General features: G+C 34.3%; 1 protein-coding gene across 1 annotated transcript in view; it reads left to right on the forward strand.

The window, feature by feature from the left end:
- The window catches only part of LOC136027669 (uncharacterized), an 86,191-nt gene that overhangs the window by 54,497 nt on the left and 13,923 nt on the right, over window positions 1-17,771 (forward strand). The window contains exons 7-8 of the mRNA XM_065705115.1: window positions 7,833-8,029; window positions 17,079-17,205. Coding sequence (XP_065561187.1) covers window positions 7,833-8,029; window positions 17,079-17,205 — 324 coding nt within the window. The remainder of the gene's footprint in view (window positions 1-7,832; window positions 8,030-17,078; window positions 17,206-17,771) is intronic.

The raw sequence follows: 17,771 nt of genomic DNA on the forward strand, positions 1-17,771 counted from the left end.
ACATACGAATATAGAAGTTCGCTACGTAATTTAATTCGTAAGTTAAGTATATTTTTTAAATTACGAAAACGTTCGTAAAAAATTATAAGTTATAGTTGCCTTTATAAGTAATCAAAAAACTGGAGGGCAACCAGGCCTCCTCCCACGCTCTTTTTTCTCAAAATCTTCCGATTAAAACTATGAAAAAGCCATTTAGCCCCCAAAAATTAATATTCGAATTTCGTTTTAATTATTTATGTGCGGAGAGCCAAGATCAAATTATGCATTAATTCATAAACGTCCAGAAATTAAACAAAAAAAGTTTTTTAAATGAAAGTAAGGAGCGACATTAAAACTTAAATCGAACAGAAATTACTCCGTATATGAAAGGGGCTTTTCCTCCTCAACACCCCCTCTTTACGCTAAAGTTTTTTACTGTTTTAAAGTGTAGAGTTAAGAGAAAGAGTCAAACTTTAGCGTAAAGAGCGGGGCGTCGAGGAGGAAAAGCCTCTTTCATATACGGAATAATGTCTGTTCGTTTTAAGTTTTAATGTCGCTCCTTACTTTTATTAAAAGAATTTTTTTTGTTTAATTTAAAACATAAAACAAGGATATGGAAAACTGTGCGCGTTCTCCTAGATTTCTACTTATATTGAGTTCAAAAATTCTTAAATGTCACACAGATGTTAAGCAAGTTATTAAATCATGTTTTGACCCAGTCTGGAAAACAGTAGTTTTCCAGACTGGGTCATAGCATAAAAAACTTCGGTTTAGCTTGCTCCTTACTCCCACCTAGTGTTAATGGTACTTGTCTATTATATACTCGAGAAGTTTAAGTTTGGTGAATGCTAATGAAATAGAACAAAATATGATGAAAATAAAATACTTTGATAATAAAATTATGAAAACTACCACAAAGAATTATGGAAGGGGGATCGACCAGAGCGCATTATATTAAATACGTAACCTAACCTAACCTTCTTTTACTGTTTTAAAAAGAAGAGTTGAGAGAAAGAGTCAAACTTTAGCGTAAAGAGCGGTGCGTTGATGAGGAAGCGGCCCATTTCATATACGAAGTAATTTCTGTTCGTTTTAAGTTTTAATGTCGCTCCTTACTTTCAGTTGAAAAAAACTTGTTTTTTTTATTTAATGTATTTTGAACCGAGCCAACGCTATTGTCTGGTATGAAGAAGTTGCTTGACCAGTTTCTTGTCTCTTGTTTGCGTCACAAGTTCTGGAGTATCGACAGATGCCGTGCTGGCAATAGGTGTTAGCAATTCTAAGTTTTATATCAACCCCAATCTGTGTGAAAGAATAGATTAAGTGGATGGAAAATTATCTGATTTAAATTCTAAAATACGTTCAATTGGCACAATAATCATAATTGGCTCAAATAAACAAAAATATATGGCAAAAAGCCTGGAAAAGGCTGACAAAATTGCAAACCCTGGCCTCCAGCTCTGTTGTGACGTATCTTCAAACGTTGGTATGCAAAGGAGACTATAGAAAGAACTTGCAGTCTTTATTTCGGTTCTTACACCACTATGAAATCAAAGCTAAATCAGTTTTCTTGCGAAAATTTTATTCAAGGTGGTATTGGTCCGCAAGGGTGTTAATTACCAAAAATACAGGGGGGGGGGATGGGGAGCAAAACATTATTTTTTTTAATTTAGAAGGTCAATTTTTCTGGTATTACGATTTTTTCAATGATTCAAACATTTTCAATGACAATACCCCAAAAAGTAATTTTTAAAGTCTAGGGAGGAAAGAGGAGGGGGGGGTCTATAAATGCTATTGGTAAGGCATAATAAGCAAAGCTTCTTGGGCTGAATAGCCTTTTTACGTTTGTAATAGTGTTTTAGTATTAATAAATGATTGGTTGATTGATTGAAGGCAATTGTCTCTCCCTTTCTCAATTTGGTTCTTCCCTGCCTTATGGATATACTGTGAAGCAGCTGCAACAGAATAAACTGAAAGTTTTTAAACCTGTTCTGTCCGCAGAAAAATTTTCAGAGCCCATTTATTTGCCCACAAACTTAATATGGATATGCGACAAAGCTGGTAAGTTTAGAGAGACGACAATATAATAATTAAAGAATGTTGACTATTAAGTCGGGCCATGTCTCGGAAGCCATTCAAGTTCTTGCCTCAACTGCCTATTTTAGCCCAGCCACTAAGCTACAGGAAGAGATATTGAGGAGGACGGAAGAGAAATGAAGAAACTGATGAAAAATAGCATCTCGACCCTAATGGGGTGGGGGGCTCAAGAAGAAGATCGTTGACCATATGGATTCCACTCATAGAGTAACTGGCAGCAAATTGGTCGATATGGGCCAAAATAAGTCTGAGATATCCCCAATGCCAGGTTAGATAGGAACACCTGATTCTCAACATATGTACATGCAAAGTAAGCCCAGTGCATTCAATAAAGCACAATAAAAAATGGGGGAATGTATGAACAATATAAATTTCCTTATCTCTAATCTATCTTCATTTAGGCTATGGCTGAATAAAGGTGCTGCGAAGTGATGCCTCCCTTATTGTCGCAGAAAATGTTTACGATATTTATTTTAACGTTTTCTACATTGAAGTCAACTAATTTGCTTTCTACATCATAAAATTATATGATTAATATATGATTAAATTATATATTATATTATGATTGAATTATGATTAAATTATAATTATTAAATTATATGATTAAAAATTAATGATGGATCTTTTTTTGCAAACGGATCATTTTTTTTTTTTGGCAGGGGAGGACAAATGCTTCAAAAAGGACATTTTACTGCCAAGACATTCTAACTCTTATTGAGCCTCTAGGAATATTTAGAATTGGTTTGGTGGGTTCAAGAAGAAGATCGTTAACCAAGTTTATTCCATTTAAAGAGCAGCTGGCATCAAATTGACATCCTAGATGCCAGGTGAGATGGAAACGTCTGGTTCTCAACACAAATACATGTGAAGTAAGCACAGTACATTCAATAAAGCGTAGCAGAAAATGGGGGAATATACAAATGATATAAGCTTTGCATATGATTATGAATACTACACCCCCCATAGAGCAGCTTATTTGGATTGAATATTGAGTGGATAAGTATTTGGTGGATTAGTAATAGTTTGATACTCATGGCTCCCTAAACGTTGTGTTTAAAAGATGATTGTTGGCATTGTTTGTGAAACTAACACTTGTAACTAACATTTTAGAATTCTGCACGCCATTGCTTCAATAAACCTGTAAAATTGCTTCAGTTATAAACTCAAGTACACTGTTGTAGACTGTCAAAGTAAGACTTGTAACTAACATTTGAAAATTCCGCATGCCATTGCTTCAATCAGCCTCTATAATTGCTTCAATTGCAAACTGAAGTAGACTGTTGAAGGCTTTCAAACTGGCAGTTATAGACTGTCAAACTAAGACTTGTAACTAGCATTTTAAAATTCCGCACACCATTGATTCAATTAGCCTGTACTATTGCTTCTATTCTAAACTGGAGAAGAGTGTTGTGGACTACCACGTGGAAAGTTGTTGACTGTCAAACTAAGACTTGCGACTAACATTTGGAAATTCCACACGCCATTGCTTCAATCAGAATATACAATTTCTTCGGTTGTAAACTGAAGTGGACTGTTGTGGATAGTCAAGTTGACAGTTGTAGACTGCCAAACCAAGACTTGTAACTAATATTTGGAGATTCATCACGTCATTGCTTGAATCAGCCTATAAAATTGCTTCATTTTTAAACTGAAGTAGACTATTGTAGACAGTCAAGCTGACAGTTGTAGACTATCAAACTAAGACCTGTAACTGATATTTGAGAATTCCACTATGTGTCAAACTATGACTTGTAACTAACATTTTAAACATCCGCAAGCCATTGCTTCAATCGGCCTCTACAATCACTTTAGTTAAAAATTGAAGAAGACCGTTATAGATTGTCAAATTGACATTTGTAGACTGTCAGACTAAGACCTGTAACTAATATTTGAAAATTCCGCACACCATTACTTCAATCAGCCTATACGATTGCTTCAGTTGTAAACTGAAGTAGACTGTTGTAGATAGTCAAGTTGACAGTTGTAGACTGCCAAACTAAAAACTGTTTTTAACATTTTAAACCTCCGCACGCCATTACCAGGGCTGCCAAATTTTTTTTTAAGGAGTGTGTCATATTTTTTCCGAAAATGTGCTTTTTGTGTCATCTCAAATTCCATAATGTGTCACAAAATGTGTCATATTTTTTTGCTACAAGTGGTATCATATTTAATTGTAAAATCTTTATTTAGAGTTTTGAATATGTAATCTTTTCCAAATCAGTTCAAAAAGGAGTAAATTTAACCTTATCCTATTATCTTGGGATCATGACCTTTTTTTGACGTCATGAAAGAAATAGAAACATTCGATTAAATTAATGTTACACACTATGAATTTGTGTCTGGGCGGCCAACGAGGCAATTTTACATTTATAAAAGTTTTAGGGACAATCAATTCCGACAGCAAATTGAAAATAGACTTTTCGTATGACGTCGTAATCGTAATCGGCTCTATACGTAATCGGCTTTATTGGCTAAGCTTTTTATCAACTCAATATGTTAGCCATTCAACCAGCTTCAATCTAGTATTTTTGTCATATTTTTTGGTGCCTTTTTAGGCCAGATGGATTATTCTGAAGGAATGACATCTCTGGAAATTTGTAATCTTGTCCGAGGTTGGATACCCCTCCTCTACTCCTAAAAATGGGAGTTGCTGCTTATGCACACAGCTTTGGTAAACTGCATGCTGTCTAATTTTTACTATTAAGTACGTACCAGTCGGCTACATCAAATACTCAATCAAGAAGCCAATTAAGTTCATATATTCAGCGTGCATTTTGATTTGAAATTCCCGCCTATGGCTGTTTTTTTCGCGTGGTTTAAATTTTAAATACGGTTATGGCATCTGTCCAGTATTCTGCACTGTTTGTGTACTACTGCCACCGTTAGGCAGCGCTATTCCCTTCCATTAATTTGTAGCTTTTCTGGAGGTAGAAAATTGAAATTTTACTTTTTTTTATTACCATTTAAAAATCAAGACTAGGATGAGAAAAATGTGTCATTTTTTTTGAAAAATGTGTCATTTTTTTAAAATGTGTCATTTTTGTCGATTGTGTAATTTTTTATTGAAAAATGTGTCATTTTCGTCGATTGTGTTATCATTTCGTCTGAATGTGTCATTGTGTCACGCAACATCAAATTGTGTCATTTTGACACAAAATGTGTCAGTTTGGCAGCCATGGCCGTTGCTTCAATCGGCCTCTACAATTATTTCATTTGTAAACTGAAAAAGACTGTTGTTGTAACTAATCTCTGGAAATCCAACACGCTATTTTTTCAATCAGCCTGTACAATTGTTTCAATATAAACTGAAGTAGACTGGTATAGATCGTTTAGTTAACAGTTGTAGACTGTTGATACTCATGGCTGCCTAAATGTCAGACAGACGACTGTTGACATTGTTTGTCAAACTAAGACTTGTAGCTAACATTTTAGAATTCCGCAAGCCATTACTTCAATCAGTCTGTAAAATTGCTTCAGTTGTAAACTGAAGCACACCGTTGTAGATAGTCAAGTGGACAGTTGTAGACTGTTGAACTATGACTTGTAACTAACATTTAAAACTCCGAATGCCATTGCTTCAATCAGTCTCTTTAGTTGCTTCTGTTGTAAACTGAATAAAACTGTTGTAGATAGTAAAGTTGACATTTGTATGCTGTCGAACAAAGACTTGTAACTAATATTCAGAAATTCCACACGTAACTGTTTTTCTTCAATAAGCCTGTACAATTGCTTTCAGTTGTAAACCAAGTTGAAAGCTATAGATTGTCAAACTAAGACTTGTAACTGTAATTTTAAATTCTGCACGCCATTGCTTCTACCAGCCTGTAGATTTACTTCAGCCTTTACAATTGCCACAAAATAAAATTACTTCAGTCAACCTGTACTATATCTTGTTCAGTTCGTCAGACATTTAGAAGATTCTTACTCCAAAACAAATCGTTTTCATATTTTTATCAGTATGAATGAATTCATCAAGCAATTAAATTCACAAAAGAGCATTTTGCTAAAATATATTAACTAATAACTACAAACGCAAATAAAATGGATAAGAAACGACAAAACAAATCAAATATACCGTTCATGAACTAAATTGAATACGAACTTAAAAATAAGAAAGGGCAAAACAAAATAAACGTACATTCATGAACTAAATTGAATTTAAAGTTAAACATTAAAACACTGAATTCGCTAAAGGAAATTCATGAAAAAGTTTTAAACATATCTGTTATACCCATATAACACTTGAATTAAAAAGGAAACCATAATGATAATAATTCAAATTTTAAACTTAGGTTCAATCTGAGACCTGCGTGCGAGAGACATTAAGGTAACACATTTTTAGTGTTTCATCAATACCAAATACAGAATTTGGAGGATTTAGTTTTGACATTTTTCGCCTGTATTAATAATCTTTTCTGCTGCAATTCTGCAAATGTTTCTGCTGCATTTTTGATGTCCAAGAAACCTTCTTTGCAAAACAGTTGCTTCTAAATAACTGTTAATAAATTGTAAACATCTGTTTTTACTTTTTAATTTTTGGCTATCATTTGAAATTTATTTCTCGTGATATAACACCTTTGAATTATCTCAGTCGAACTACGTTTTACACGTTTCCGTGTTGACTTAGAAAATAATTTGTTTGCCACTGCCATCTATTTATATGTCTAATTTTTAACTTTTTTGTTTAGAATTTTGAATGGTTACATTCGAATATGTAATCTGGTTTTAGTGTATATTGCTCCTAACTAGATCCAAATTCTAGTGCTGTTTAAAACTTATAATACTAGTTTTTGGGAGACAAACCACTGACCTAGAACCTCAAATTTTTTGAGCCTTAAATTAAAAAAAAAAGAATATTTACGGTCGAAGATTGCAATCTGGATTTAGTGTGTGTTGTCTCTAACCTGCTCCAAACAGAAGTGCTTGTTAAAACTTGTAATACTGTTGCTTGGGAGATGAACCAATGGCCTGGAGCCGTAAACTTTCTGTAAGAACGAAAAGAACAAATAAATGATATGTCTGGCGGCCGCCATTTGTGATAGGATTTCATGGGCCACAATTTAAAACCGTTTTTTGTGAATACGAATTAATCTTTAATGATGTCACAGGCTATTGTTTGCACAAAACACATCATTGTATGCACATATTAACACGTCGGTTATTGTCTGCTATTAAATTACCATTTTTCTGCATTTTTTTTCACGCATATCGTGCGTAGCTGTGTTGGCCTCAGGCGGCTTGGTGCTGCAGTGAGTTATTAGTAGTAGTAGTAGTATATTTACCTTTAGTTTTAGATTCTGAAGCATGGGAGCAATAAAAAATTTCAATTCGCTTGATGAATATTTTTCATATGATAAGAACATTTTAGTATTTTAATGCTCGAAGAAATGCACCACATAATCAGGAGGTGATAACTAAGGGGGGAGGGGCAGAGAGTAATCCTTGTTAGATTTTGAAACATATTTTTGTGGTATGTCCATTGGAAGAAAAATCAAAAGAAACAAAATTACCCCCAGGATTTTGAAAATACTTCTTTTGTTTCTTCATTATAAAATATTTGCACCCCCCCTGTATATTCGTGCTTCCTATGTTTTCATATCCTTCAATGTTTTAGGGTCTTTTTATTTGAATCCTCTACGGCCAATGTGGATATTCAAGTTCCACAACATCATTGAACGTCGAGTAGTAATCAAAATTAAAACTGGTAGAATTTTTTTTTGAATGGTTTCAGATATTTAATACAGTATCAATTACAGGTCATTGAGGCAGGAGATATGGCTGAGTCTTTATCAGAAAGAGTGGAGCAAGGCTATCAAAATATTTCGGCTGAGATTAGAGGGTTGACCAATGTTGAGCAAGTTTTATTAGACACAGCTGACAGTGTGATGGACACAAAACGCCGTCTAGAATATGCGGTGCAGCAGATTCTCTTGGAACTTGGTGACACTGTCAGGTAATTGATAAGACATGTCTTATTATTATGTCTTACTTATTATCATTATGTCTTATACTTATTATTATTATGTCTTACTTATTATTATTATGTCTTATACTTATTATTATTATGTCTTACTTATGCCAAGCACTCCTTAAATTAAAAAAAAAAAATTGAAGAATGGGGAAATAGGACTTAAAACTAAGAATCTTAAGATATAAGAAGCTAGAGAGCTGACAGTTGTTAGGTATGGCTTGAAAAACGGATATTTCAAATGGTGTAGGAAAATATTATAGTTGTTTTACAGATGAATTGTTACGGGTTAGTTTCAAACACACGTTTGAAGTTATCGTTTGTTAAACAAGAAGATGCATAAAAACATGGTTCGATCCTGCTTTATTGGAACGCAGTGAAAAAAGACCAAGATGGTTAGGTCAGATTTTACAATTGAAAAGTACCGAGTAAAGAACTGTTCTTAAATTGAATTGTCCTCTAAAGGTGGATCAATAGCGGATAAAAAATGCTCTCGTTAAGCTTAGGCTTATTTTCATCAGCATTTCTAAAAGTCTAATCAAAAATAGGAATTTCGAGTTCAAGACAACAGTTACTAATATATATATATATATATATATATATATATATATATATATATATATATATATATATATATATATATATAATAATAATAATAATAATAATAATAATAATAATAATAATATAATAATAATAATAATAATAATGATAATAATAATAATAATAATAATAATAATAATAATAATAATAATATTTATTACCCACAAAAAAACAAACAGTTGAGTACAGAGAAAAAATTAATAAACAAAGCAAAACAAAAGTACACATAACTCAACAATGGCAAGCACTACAAAGCTAACATAACAAAGAAAAACAGTATAATAAAATAGACTAAAAGAAAGATACAAAACATAACCGCGGAAAGTACAACAAAACCAGTTTAAAATCAACGAAAAACCCGCCAAAAAGCTAAAGATAAATGAGATTCAATAAAAGACCAAAAATTATAAGAATTAAAATTAAATACCTAACAACAATAAAATGAGTTATTCGTGAATCTTGGCGAAAACTACTAAGAACAACTGAGAAAATGTAAAAAAATTTTCAATTACTCGAACAAATGAACCAGCAATTAAATAAATCGGAGAACTAGGTCACCTAATTTCTGATTTAAGCTATTTTATTTCTTGTGGATATCCTTTGAGACCTAAGGGGTTGATGACCGGTTTGATTATGTGATTGGGGAAGTGGTTTAAAGTTTATTTCAGGGATTACTAAAATCTGCTTCTCTTTTGAAAACACCGAAATACGACTAATTTATTCTTGAATTACCTGAATGTCGGTTCAAAGCTAGACCTAAATGTTGGCAATTATAAATTTCAAATGCTTCTCTGTAGTTTTGGACAATACCTTTGTCATGCGAAATTAAGTTTGCTTGGTTAAAGGAAGCAATATGGTCTGGATTATTAAGTATGTGTTCACAGAGAGCAGAGTCACAATTTTCTGTTTTTTTTCCCGCTTTTTAAGGGTGTTATTAATTGAGGTAGAGTGCTGAGTTGATCTATCCTGAGCTCACCTTTCAGGATAAGGTCTTTACCTTGGTAAAATTGGGAAAAGATAGTTTTTCTGGGTCTATAGTAAGTGTAAATATTATTTTTCCTTAGATTTTTGGAAATGTGGTCTGAAACCCCTTTAACGTGCGGCAGACCAAGATAAACTGAATTTTCCCTTGATTTGTGTTTAATTGTGTCACTGCTTATTTTTTGCTACATTTTGCTATTACAGAATTAATTAATCTAATTGGATAACCATTCCCAAATAAAATATCTCTAAGGCGGTCAAGCTCTTGAAACGTGATGAGCAAACTTGCCATGCTCTGTCAACTAGAGAATTGACCACTCTTCTTAAGCAGAGGAATAATTTAAGTAACGGTCACTATGTGTGGGTTTTCTATAGACTCTAAACACGAAGCATGTATTATTTCGGTGAACCATGATATTTAAGAAAGGAAGACGCCTTTCTACCTCTGGTACCTGAGTAAATTTAAGTTTTGGATCCAAGGATTTAAGCAAGTGAAGGAAAGACTCCAGAGATTCGTCACCATACTCCCACAAATAAAAAATATCATCTTTAAAACGAACCCCAAATTCCGGTTTACAAAAATTTTTGAAAAAAAAACTTTATTTCGAGGTATTTTTCATGAAGGTATCAGCCTCTATTGGTGAAAAGGGGACGCCCATTGCAAGCCCATGTTTCTGTCTTTAAAAATGCCTCTATTATGGCAGTAAAAAGTAGTTTTGTTGCAAAGGGCTGTAAGTGATATATATATATATATATATATATATATATATATATATATATATATATATATATATATATATATATATATATATATATATATATATATATATATATATATATATATTATAGTAAAAAACGAACTCTAGTAATGGTTACTGAAATACTAAAGAAAAAATGCCATTTTGACTGACATCACTGTCTGATTCCCTGAGATTCTTCTTTTTTCTTTTGCTTGTGGATTGGTACTGTAAACCTTGCGACAGCATTCTGGAGTTTAACATTGATGATAAACGATGACATCTAAACCTATGTGTGTAATTAAGACCAAATGTTACACAGAATAAAAAAACCTTCGAGTTTTGCTTAGTAGGAGCTTGTAAAATAAAGAACTACGTAGATATCGCTGTTGCTCAATACACCCTTTGAAATATATCATTATCTAATAGATTAGTATATTTATGAGAGAAAGACTTAGATGGCTAGGGCACGCTCTGCAGGTGAAGGATAACAGATTGGCAATGATTATCTTCTTCGAGCAATCGTCTGAGGCAAAAAAACAGGTCTTGCCGTCTATTGCTGTTGGCCAGAGCAAAACGAAAAGAGAGATGTTTGATGGCTCAGTAAACTACTGTATATATATATATATATATATATATATATATATATATATATATATATATATATATATATATATATATTGCTTTTTGTTATTAACAAAAATAGTTTTTAGAGTAAAATCAATATTTCACGTAAAACTGCATTTTCATACACCATTTGATGAATGACGTTATAGCTGTAGGTAATAATCTATGGTAATGCATAGTTTTTCAGGATTTAATCTGAACGATTTTCAGGATTTAATCTGACTAGGATTTAATCTGAACGATTAATCAGAACGGTTTTCAGGATTAATCTGCGTCCTGCAGTGCATAGCTAAGCTGAGGTTAAAACTACTGGGCCTCTACAGTACAGAAGTCATTTGTGTCTTCGTCACATTTGCATATGCATCTACTTTTCTATTTTTGAACCCTGAAACATAAATATTTAGTTAACATCAGTATAAAGTGTTAACATCTGATAACCAAAAAATTATTTTGTGATATTTCATGAAGAATTTAAGTTTGACTTCACCCCCTAAAGCGAAGCAAGTTCTATTGATTTGTTCAATATGGTTTCTTCTGCCTCATTTGGTTATTTGAAATTTGGTTGTGTTTGTTTTAATACCTCCGTGTCCTTTTTTTTTATGTGTCTTTTTCACGCTTAAATTGTAGGCATACGAAGAGTTTGTGCCATTGCTGCGTAATAAAATAATAATATTTTATGTTTAACGGGTAAGATATATTCTGTTCCTATGGACCATTCTCAAGAACATATGATCAAAATCTATTAAATCAAAAATTGAATGAAATCTGAATAGGAGTTATTGCAGAACGAAAAAGTTAAAACGAAAAAGTTAAAACGAAAAAGTGAAAAAGGTAAAGCGAAGCGAAAAAGTTATTGCAATACACGAGTAAGTAAACATACACCAGATATCAAACTAAAAAGAAAAAAAGAAAGAAATTCATCCGTTGCATTGCCACTGCACTGTGACCATTAATGCGACCATTAATGAAAAGGAAGAGATGTCTTCTTTTCTAATGGACTACCCTGAAGAATTTCTTAAACGTTATTTGTCAAATTAAAAATACGATAAGATTTGAATAAAACAGGTAAAACAGCTAATTTACTAAAGAAGCCTGAGCTTACCCAGCTTAATATGCCTTTAGTCTATTATAAACCAACTTGCTTCTAGATAAGGCTACCCAGGAAATTAATTTTAAAAACATTTCTTTACCAAAGAAGTTTTACTAAATTAAAGTTTTATTCAACTAAGTTAATTAAAGAGCTGCATTTAACCAAAAGTGAGAAGAAATGAATACGAGATTTTCCTCGAAAGCTTGAGAAATTCTAGTGCAATATGAAAAATACAGTGGGGGAATTTAATTCCCATTCGGTGACAAGTTACTTATTTCCTATGTAAAGAGAACAAAAGAGAGAAAAAAGACATGGAACGAAACTACAGTTAAGAATTCAGTTCCTATTTAGCGATGGTAAATTTAATACTACGACAAAAGAAGAGAAAACTAAGAGAGAAAATAGAAATGCAAAAAAGAGTCACAAATTCAATTTTTAATTTTCAGGTGACATTGACGTTCGTCCGTCATTCAATTATTCCATGGGATAGGACCCAGAATAGCTTATTTATGTGTCACTTGGATTTTTATCCCATTTCCATGTAACCCAATCGGTACTGCGAACCTTTGTATCTTGTGCCACAAGCAATTTCAAACTATGTTAAGGGACAATTCGTGTTTCAGTTGAGATACAGATTTATTGTCATCGTTAGAGGTTAAAAGACAAGTTCAGGAGGTCAAACACCCTCCTCCCGTCGAGCACCGTCTCATAGGCCAGAATCTTGATTCATCGCTTCTTTTGAGAGCGATAAAATTTTGCTATTGTGGCACATATCCCTTAATAATGTTGACCAAAACTTGTATCATTATCCCTTTTGGATCGTTACCATTCTTCTGGTGGGCTGGTGGACATTTAATTCGCTCAGGCTAGGCCAGATAATTGTTTCATTGTATGGGCCCAATAGTCTTCCAATAGTCTCGTGGACTCCCTAGTTAAAAATCCCAAACCTGATTTTGATGGCTATTGCATGGCAATTTCAGCACCATTGCAAAAGACAAATCAAACTCCCTTTCAAACTCATTTTCTAAAAAGCTGTAATGGGAAGTCTAAAATGCCAAATTATACGAAGAATTTGTTTTAAGTTAATGAAAGAAAATTTAAAATCCTCAATATTAGTTGAAATAGTCTTCTGACGCGTTCTCACAACTTAATACACCTCGAAAAAAGTAGAGAATACATTTATCAAGCTCCCTAGACACTTCTATGAAATTCATAAAATTATTATCTGAATAATAGAGAGAAATCATTGCAATGCCTAAGAAAGTAGTCAACCACCAATCATCTAACGATAGTGGTGGCAAAGAATGGTGGAAATACAGAAGAAACCCCAAATAGTTGTTTTTTCTGCTTTAAGCACCTTGGGAAATCTTTGCTGGTGGCATGGGGGATGGTGTACAAGGAGCTTGCAGAAACAAAGACTGTCTGTGGTGTATTCTAGATTATTGTGTGTAGATATTTCCGTCTAGATTTTTCTGTCATCATTGTTTAATTTAAATTGTTCAATCATTTAATCTTTTACTACTACATTTTGTCAGTGTTGCCAAACTAAATCGCAAAAGTAAATAAGTACGGGTTAGGCACTTTTTGCCCGTGAATGTTTAAACTTTATCAATTTGTGCTGATTTCTTTCTCTCTCTCTGTTTGTCTGAGCAGGTGTTTGCTTGTCCCTGTGTCTGTCTTTGTGGGTTTGTTTGTCTGACTCTGTATGTTTATTTATCTTTTCTCTCTCTCTCTCTCTCTCTCTCTCTCTCTGTCTCTTTCTCTGTCTGTCTTTGTGTGTGAGTGGATGTTTGCTTCTCTCTCTCCGTGCCTCTGTGTCTTAGTGAGTGTTTATTTGTTTCTCTGTCTGTCTTTGTGTGTTTGTGTGTCTGACTCTGTGTGTTTGTATTTTTTTTGTTTCTGAGCGGATAGTTGCTTGTCCTCGTATCTGTCTTTTGTGTTTTTTTGTGTCTAACTCTGTCTGTTTGTAGGTGTTTCTCTTTCTCTCTCTCTCTGTGCCGTGTGTCTGAGCGGCTGATTACATGTCTCTGTGTCTGTTTCTGTTGGTTGGTATGTCTGAATCAATGGTTTTTTTATGTGTTTTTTCTCTCTTTCTCTTTCTGCGCCAGTATATCTGAGCCGATGTTTGTTTGTCCCCGTGCCTGTCTTTGTTTGTTTGTCTGTCTGACAGTGTGTTTGTCGGTGTGTTTGTCTCTCTCTCTGCCTCTGTGTCTGAGTGGCTGTTTGATTCTTTCTCTCACTATTTTTCTTTCTCTCTATCTCTCTCTTTTTCTTTCTTTCTCTCTCTCTCTCTCTCTCTTTCTCTGTCTCTCTCTCAGTATCTGTGTGTCGGAGCGGCTGTTTGTTTGTCTCTGTGTCTGTCTTTGTGTGATTGTGTGCCTAAGTCTGTGTGTTTGTAAGTCTTTTTGTCTCTTTCAATCTCGGTGCCTGTATGTCTTAGTGAGTGTTTGGCTGTTTCTCTTTGTATGTGTCCGACTCTTTGTGCTTGAAGGTGTTTTTTTTTTCTCTCTCTCTGTGCCTGTGTGTCTGAGCGGCTGATTACATGTCTCTATGTCTGTTTTTGTTGGTTGGTATGTCTGAATCAGTATTTTTTTTTATTGTTTTTTCTCTCTTTCTCTTTCTGTGCCAGTATATCTGAGCGGATGTTTGTTTTTCCCCGTGTCTGTCTTTGTTTGTTTGTCTGCCTGACAGTGTATTTGTCGGTGTGTTTGTGTCTCTCTCTGCCTCTGTGTCTGAGTGGCTGTTTGATTCTTTATCTCTCAATTTTTCTCTCTCTCTCTATCTCTCTCTCTTTCTTTCTTTCTTTCGTTCTCTCTCTCTCTCTCTCTCTCTCTCTGTTTGTTTGTTTGGCTGTTTGTTTGTCTCCGTGTCTGTCTTTGTGTAATTATGTGCCTAAGTCTGTGGGTTTGTATGCATTTTTGTTTCTGTCACTCTCTCACTGTGCCTGTGCGTCTGAGCGGATGTTTGGTTGTCCCCCTGTTTTGTGCTTTTTTGTCTGACTCTGTGTGTCTGTAGTTGTTTTTGTCAATCTACCTTTGTGCTTGTGTGTCTGAGCTGCTGTTTGCTTGTCTCTCTCTCTCTGCCTATGCATATTAGCGGGTGTTGGCTTCTCCCCATGTCTTCCTTTTTGTGCTTGTGTGTCTGAATCTGTGTGTTTGTATGTGTTTTACATCTCTCACTCTCTGTGCCTGTTTGTCTACACTGGTGTTTACGTGTTTCCCTGTCTGTTCTTGTGTGTTTGACTCTTTGTTTTTGTGTTTGTTATTGTCTCTCTAAGCCTTTATGTCCGAGTGGCTGTTTGCTTGTCTCTCTCTCTCTATGCTTCTGTGTCTAGCTTTGTATTCTTGTGTGTCTTACACTGTGTGTTTGGATGCGTTTTTGTCTCTCTCTCTCTGTGCTTCTCTGTGCCTGTGTGTCTGAGCAGGTGTTTACTGGTCTCTGTGTCTGTCTTTGTGTGTTTCTCAGTGGGTGTTTTCTTGTCTCTCTCTTTTCTTGTCTCTTTCTTGTCTGTCTTTGTGTCTTTGTGTATATGAGCGGGTTTTTCCTTCTCTGTGTGGATTTTGGAAAAAACCCAGCTCGTCTATCTCTGAAAAACGTTTAAATACTTTCCAATAGCCAATACCAATGTAATCAATGGGCAACGTTCATAGCTTGTAGCCCTTCCCATGGGGTCTATCGGGGGCCGTCATCCTCAAAAGCATAGGTTTTAGATTTCTTTACTATACAGGAAAAATGGGCATCTCAAAATTTTGAACCGGCGATTTTGGGGAAGAAATGAGAGTGGGATGGGGACTAGTTGCCCTACAATATTTTTGGTTATTTCAAACTGGCACTAGAACTTTTGATTTCTGATCAAATGATCCCTCCCTCGATCTTCTACGATCATGTTTTGGGGATGTTTTGCCACTTTTTTAAAAATTGGTCAAATTTTCTCAGGCTGGTAACCTTGGATAGATAACATTATATTGAACGAATTTTATTTATTTTAATTGAGCATCAAAATTTGATTCTTTAGATGTATCTATTGTTATCAAAACTGTTCGTTACCACGAACTGTTTGAAAACTAGTGTTATTTAGCAGTTTCATTTTGTTTGTTATATGGACAGACGACCTTCAAAGCAAGTTTGTCTTCCCAAAGTGATTCCAAGATGGTAATTATTTTTTTTATACGTAAAGCCATTTATTTTCCATCAATAAGCAATTCCAAACAAACTGTAATCAAATAGTGACTGTATCAATGGTTTTGTTTCAAGACTAATTTTATCTTGGGGAGAAGTGACCATACACTCTGGGCTGAGGCTCAGGCCTCAGAGATCCGTTGCCTTCACCCCTCCCCCCAGATAAGTCTAACTAATTATCGATGAGAGGTACCATGATTACCTTAATAAGCATCGTCGGAGTCTGGTGTCGAGTCACCTGAGGGGTCAATATGTTCTTTTCAGGGTTAAAATCATACATTTGTTGGTTATTTTCTTCACATTTTGTCGATTTCAACCGTCATGTCAGTGTTTTTTTTTTCTTAGAAAAGTAGAAATGAGCCACTGTGAAACTGAAATTTTGAAATTTACTACCTTTCGTATAGCGGTGTCCATTTTCTAGTTTTCCTATTTTTACCCAGTATATACAAAGCTAACCAACCAGAGGTCCATGAAAATTACAAATTCCATAGGGGTCTTTGAAAAAAGTTTATAATTTTTAATAGATGTTAATCTAATCTCGAAACAAGTTTTACGCTGAAGATACAAATCCGTTAATTATTGATACTAATAATCCAAACATACTAATTATCCTTTGGCTATTATGGACTGATTTTAAGAATACTGAACGAATCCATCCGTAACAGATTATAAAACTGTTCCTTTTAATCGAAATGAGATCCTTATTATTTAAATAATACTATAGTGGATTCATAAGAATTGATGTGACTTTGGAACACCGATTGCTCTATACATATTTTTTTTTACTGTGGCGTTGATTATTAAATGTTTATTGTTCTAGGAAACAGACCGGTAACCTAAACACCGAGTTGACTGAGCGTGTCGATAATGTCACCTTGGCGGTGCTGGGCCAACAAGGGACTGCATGGAAAAATCTGACTTCGAAGCTTGAAAACGAACTTGGACAGGTTAGTAGTCTTGTCAGTTATTGGGTGTTTTGACTCAATTGTTTGAATTCGTTTTAATTAGAAGTTGATGAATTAATTTAGATTTTGTTGCAAAAGGTATATACTGTTTAATGCGTGACGTTATAGAATGTGTGACCTAATCTTGTATTGCGTAATTGGTTAAGTAATGGAATGGCTATTAAAGTACCAATGACAGTTAAAATGAAAGCTTGAAAGAGGGGTTTCAGGTAGTTGTTTTCGATGCGCACTATAAATTTCACATCAGCTGTTACACTGTAAGCTCTGATTCAAGGACAAACGAAAAAGTCCTTTTTGGGCTCGTGGCCAGAATAGTAATCAACCGTTAAAAATTGAATTTCCTATTTATCAATTCAGCCCAAGGTTCACATTTTTTCACGAAAACCGCATAGGCTATACTCACCTCGCTTTCATTCGCTATATCGAAATCGGCAGCATAGAAAACAAGGGCAAAACCTAAGTGGTTCAAAAGGCAAGACATTAGATATGAAAGTTATATACTTACCACAAGTTTTAACATCATAATATTTTGCTAGTACCAAAGGGAT

The sequence above is a fragment of the Artemia franciscana genome, chromosome 5 (assembly GCF_032884065.1).
Source record: "Artemia franciscana chromosome 5, ASM3288406v1, whole genome shotgun sequence".
Taxonomy (NCBI): Eukaryota; Metazoa; Arthropoda; class Branchiopoda; order Anostraca; family Artemiidae; genus Artemia; species Artemia franciscana.